Source organism: Schistocerca piceifrons, chromosome 7, assembly GCF_021461385.2.
Source record: "Schistocerca piceifrons isolate TAMUIC-IGC-003096 chromosome 7, iqSchPice1.1, whole genome shotgun sequence".
Taxonomy (NCBI): domain Eukaryota; kingdom Metazoa; phylum Arthropoda; class Insecta; order Orthoptera; family Acrididae; genus Schistocerca; species Schistocerca piceifrons.
The window spans coordinates 91,840,052-91,846,051 of record NC_060144.1 but is presented as its reverse complement, the minus strand read 5'-3'; the positions used below and the strand labels follow the sequence as shown (position 1 = coordinate 91,846,051).

Here is a 6,000-nt window from a genome sequence, read left to right as displayed (position 1 = left end):
TGGCTGACACTGACGGCGGCGGTGCACAAATGCTGCGCAGCTAGCGCCATTCGACGGCCAACACCGCGGTTCCTGGTCTGTCCGCTGTGCCGTGCGTGTGATCATTGCTTGTACAGCCCTCTCGCAGTGTCCGGAGCAAGTATGGTGGGTCTGACACACCGGTGTCAATGTGTTCTTTTTTCCATTTCCAGGAGTGTATGCATACTGAGAGGAGGTAGTATGGACTATGTAAGAAAAAAATATGGACTATGTAAGAAAAAAATAAGCAGTAAATATGGGCTCTAAAGTACATGTCTTAGAATTGTGAGCACTTGTTCATCTTTGCTGCTATGAAACTTATAATAAACACGCACTCATTGCCCTCAAGGTACGCATTTTAAGCCCATGTTTACTAGAAAATATTTTGTTGTTTTGGTTCCTCCTTAGATACGGAAAGTTCCACCGTCAGAGTTCTCAGAACGATATTCATTTATGACTTTCGACTCAGCGGCTTCTGGACCATGGCCACTTACCACAATTTAGGCTTCTTTATCATCCCTGTAAGTCTGCAACAATCTTTTCCAACATTACCAAGCAGTCACCCAGTATATATTTAGGGAACAAATAGACGCAAGAAGTAACATAGCGTGAAAAATCCCATGTAACATGGATGAATCTGAATGGTAAAAATAAGTAAAGGCAGTAGGAGGGCTAACAGAAAATCGTACAGAACACGATGCTTGATTAGTTTCACAAATCAGTAAGCTGAAGATCATGGCAGAGGGTCCTTAGGATGGTACTACGTGTTTTCTTCCCAGTGTAATTGCGTATAAAGCTTGGGAGAAATGATTCTTTGAATGGCCCCGTGCATACTGTAATGAGTATAATCTTCTATTCACTGTCCACAGCAGAACGTAGATGGGTTAAGTTTATATCTGTATTCATCACTTAATACTCATTCTCAAAATTTTATAAATTTGCTTTAGCGGGATAATTTGTGTTTATCTTCAGTTGCTTTTTACATTTCCCTGGTGTTCTCCCGTAAGTCAAACAAAATGTTACTATTATTGCCCCCTTTCTTTGTCTACAATCAATATCCACTTTTAATCGAATTTGATACGGCCGCAGACACTCCAGCAAAATCGTAAGACAGAATGCACAAGGAATTTATCTCCCACATAGCCTGATCGTGATGCTGAGATGTTGTTTAAGGAGACGAAACATTGAAAGTCATCACTCCTATTCCGTGCCCCCCCCCTTTCCTTCCAGGACAGAAACACTGCACCCAATATGTCTGCGCGTAATTTCGTGGCTTGTATCTGAGGCGAAAAATGGCAATCATCCCAGTATTCACCAAATGGGATGTGGAAAATCGCCTAAAAACAGCGTCAAGGCTATCCGGCACACCGATTCCTTGTCGTTATTCCGGTGGGTTGATTCGAACCGGAGCCACCATACCTCCCCTGCGCGGAAAGCCTCGTCTTAACACGCGCGGCTTCCCGTGCGGGTGCCACGTATCTGAGTGCGTTTCTATCAACAACCGTATGTCTGCTACTTGACTTACCTACGAGTGAGCCCATGTGATCATTCCATTTCATATCGGGACATGTAGCATAGCCTTGCCACAGAAGGACATGAAATCTATAAATTTCACGTATATAAATACGTAATATAATTAATAGCGAAAACTGACAAGTGTGAATGTAAGGGATAGTAGAAGCACAAATTTTCAATAGACATGGGTCCGGAAACGATCCGTTTGCGAGATAATAGCGAAATTGTGGTTACGGGCCGTTACTGACTTCAGTAATTTTCACTGAAACGCGTTTAGCAACAGTTCTCGCACTAGATTGACCAAGCCACTTTAGCTGCCACCGATAAACATATACATAACTAACACTGACTGTGTCCAGTACATTTTCCATTTCTAACCCTTACTCTGACTTTTTCCACTTACGGGCGGAGTAGCGTCGAGGTGAGTCAGTTGCGGAGGGGTTGACCCTCGAGCCGGGCTATGGAGCAAGCGTTGTGGTGTCAGCTGCGTGCTTGGCAGCCCTGTACGTCGATAGCCCCCAGTGTACGCTGGAAGAGGTTCCAATTGTCTGAACGTGCTCTTTAGCATTGACCTGGGGCCTTGAGGAGTTACCGCATAACAGCCAGCTGCCATCGCTCCAGCAATGGAATAGCAAAGATATTACCTCTACCTCGAGGTGATACAATACTGTCGGCCTCTCGGCATATGTTGATGTCGAACAAATACGTTGGCTCAGCTATGCGTGAACATCTCTCCACGATTTCAACTACACCCTCCTTAAGGCACAAAACACAAATATTAACGCTAAACTGTTACTTTAAGATTTAATACGAAACAACGAAACAAATGTTAACATTCAAGTGGTTGCCTTTCTACATTAGTGGCACCACTCATTCTGTCTAGAGTACCTTGCCCTGAGGACTTCAGTTCACGATAACGATCGTACATATAGTCTCTTTTTCTCTTTAAAGTCCACTTCATGCTTGAACAGCACAAAATCCGTTTATTTCTGAATTTTGACTTGAGATTTTCTCTTTCCTTTTACTCTTTCTGTTGGCGGGGGAGACCCCATTAATTAACCCCTATGTTAGTCGTAATCATACAGGACAATAAGCCGCATGCCGCATAAAAAATGGTTCAAATGGCTCTGAGCACTATGGGACTTAACAGCTGTGGTCATCAGTCCCCTAGAACTTAGAACTACTTAAACCTAACTAACCTAAGGACATCACACATATCCATGCCCGAGGCAGGATTCGAATCTGCGACCGTAGCAGTCGCGCGGTTCCGGACTGCGCGCCTAGAACCGCGAGACCACCGCGGCCGGCGCATGCCGCATATTCAACATCTAAATGTACCTCTACACAGATATTCAGCAGACCACCATACGGTGATGGTACCATGCACCTCTACTGGTCAATTCTTTCCTGTTCCAGTAGTCTTTCCTCGACAATGCTTTTATTTTAACTGTGCCAAACGTTAAGAGTCGTTGAATGAATCTAAGACAGCGATAGACGCTAATGTTCGGCTGTTCGGTTTTTAATCCGGCCTTGAATTCCCTCTTTTAAGCAATTACCTCGAATCACATAACATTCCTGACCCGATTTTACGTCGGTTTGTACGCGTAGCTGACTGTGCGTGGCTGTGCACTACCCGTTTCACATCCTTTTCCTGGTCGTGCTGTTGAATAGATTCATATCTCAAACGGTTCAGCTTACAGAGGCGAGTGTAGTGTTACGTTGTGTACATTTTTATTGTCTTCTATATGACCAAGGAACCAACTTTTGAACATTTCTCATTTTGAGACGTCATCATATAACATGAATTACTTTGATATCTTATTGTCTACTACATCTAACCGTAGGTGGATACGAACTGACATCAGGTCCCCTTCCTTTCCTAAGGGCGTTTTCGCAGTGCGATCGTGTCGTTCCTTACTTTAAACTCAATTGCTCCTAATCCTTCTCAGCGCATTCAACGACAGGTCGAGCGGATAGTTGTGATGCTGTCTTAAGTGGCATCGATAGTGCGTCATCCAACAGCAGTTCTGTGGGGGAGTAACTAGTCGTGTTGCGAATCCATTTATTTATTATTTCCTGAAATTGTGGTACGTGTTCAGATCATATAGTGGGCTTCGCCGAACGGTGAATTCTGGCGAGTTTGTGTACCTCAAGAAAGTACTGCTGAACTGGGTTGTGGCTGCGTGTTAAACACTTGTTCGGCAAATGGTTGTAGTGGTGGATATGGCTATTGCAGCTGGTTCCGTAAGGGGAACTTATGTCTTACATTTTGTGGAGGATCACGCTACCAGTGGCTTCACTTGCGCTTCCTCACCATCGTACTTCCACTTGGCGAGATATGACATTCCTATCTCCTTGTGGATTCTGCTGGTAGTACCCTCCTATATTTCTCTCAATTAGATTAGTCGTTTGCCCAGAGCTGCCCTCCTTAACGTTGTGGTTTTCTTCCATCGCGGTTCTGATCACCGATGCTGGCGTGGTGACAGTTTCCATCCTCCTAAAAGTCATCTAATACAGCAGGTACTTTTCACGACTGTCCTGTCTTACGATGGATGTCGTTTAGTAGTTGTCTTCTCGCCCACTCGAGTATGTACAGATATTTCAGTGGTGTCAACTCCTCGGCTTCCATGGTGGATCTAGGTGACTTCGTGCTAACATTACACATAGTAAGAATTCACACAAAGCTGCTCCACACGAACTGTACACAGGGCCTGATCAACACTGAGTGTCTTAGTATCTGCCATCTGGCATGGTTCGAGTGCTGGGCAGGGAATTCGCAGGTCTATAAGTAAAGTCAGGGCAGTACCACCCTGTGATTTGCCACCACAAGTCCACTTTAAAAGCCAGTGATGACTGGAAACATTCATTTGTTGTTTAGGACTCACTCGCCTGGTATCATAGCAGTCCCGAAAGTTCTGCAAGAAGTCAGTAGAATGGATATGCTAGGCAATCCCACTAAATACCTGCCAGTTAGGTAGGGTTATCTGGGTGTGCTCATACCGCAGATGAGGTTAACCACTCTCACTGAAGGGTGGCATATCTCCGCACTCAGAGCATTGCATGTTAGAGCCGGTGGGCAGCAGAATGGATCTTTTGGTTAATGTAAATGAGCCAGTCCTCGCAGTCCCCACACTCAATGTTTACAATATTACGGACAGCTGTTCTTGCAGGTATAACAGTGGCAGAGTGGCCGGCTCACCGCTAGTTACAAAGGCTGACAGGGTATTAAGAGTGAGGGATATGAGTTCTAACACTATGCCTTCTGTTTCCTTACTGGCGCAAGCTGTGGTCTCCCTGGCTAGAGGAGAATATCTGAGAAAATGTCTTCGCAGGTGAGATCACAACAAATTCCGACATTTGCCGCCTGCCGTAGTACTCAGCTCCTTACATACGAGCTTATTGTCTATTTTCTAAGTTACTTTCTAATAATTCTTTCTCGTGCACCTCATAATGTACAGAAACTTGTTCTGCTGTTCCCATTATAAGTACTCCAACGTTTCCCTCTGATATCAAAACCCTTGTTTGAATATCACACTAAACCACTGTGTGATCCAAACTCACTGCCTACTCAGCGACCCCTAAGTTGCCTACTGGACAACTAACTGTTGTAGATATTAAGAACTTGCCGATCTACTTCAGCAGACTTGCTCTCGACATCAAAAACTGTTTGTCAATTTTAGCTAACGAGCCATCTTTTTCCCTGAGAAAATTGTCGATTACCTAACCCTGAAACCTTGTCATGATGATTCTAGAGGAGAATCACGAACAAATTAGAAGAACTTTTTAAGTCTTTGACATGATGATCCAGTCTCAAATTTAATTTGTACACTGTATGACTATCATCAGCTGCCTAAACACACATCAGCTCTGACAAAACCTGCTTACGGAGTGATACTTGACGTTTATTTTTATGTACATCTGGCGGTGTTGAGGACTGTGTGTAGCATCCGAAGCTGGGAGCAAGCAGTGACTCGTCTACTGTGGTGGCGTACTTGACGGCAACCGCAGAGGTGGCGGCGGTGGAGGTGTCATGGACTGTGGTGTTGTGGCTGCACCCGCGGTAGCAGAGATGGTGGTGCTGGCATGGGCTGTGACAGAGTTGGGAGTGGTCGCCTCGCTATTGGTCTGCACGCTCTTGACTGTTGGCGGCTGCATGGTCAGCGGTCAGCCGTCCTATGGTCGTCGAAACAGCGTGGGGGGGGGGGGGGGGATGCGTCTCTCCCGAATAATTATTGAGTTATTGGCACTGGCAACTGCAAAGGCCTGGCTTTCCTCACATGTGGGTGGATAGGAAGGGTCGTCGCACTTGTCGCTGTAGCTATCTTCCTGGTCTCTCAGACCTTGCATCTGGCAACAAAGGCACACTTTCTGAGAAATTAAAATGAAATTCTGGTTGCCATCTGTAGTACGATTCAGCAGGAAACAGGTATCACTCATATCACCGCGATCACTCGGCCAAGAGGGTCT

General features: G+C 45.2%; 1 protein-coding gene across 1 annotated transcript in view; it reads left to right on the top strand.

Moving 5' to 3' along the window:
- Nucleotides 1-5,563: 5,563 nt before the first annotated feature.
- LOC124805462 (zinc finger protein 628-like) overlaps nt 5,564-6,000 on the top strand; it is a 64,304-nt gene continuing 63,867 nt past the window's right edge. The window contains exon 1 of the mRNA XM_047266026.1: nt 5,564-5,689. Coding sequence (XP_047121982.1) covers nt 5,564-5,689 — 126 coding nt within the window. The remainder of the gene's footprint in view (nt 5,690-6,000) is intronic.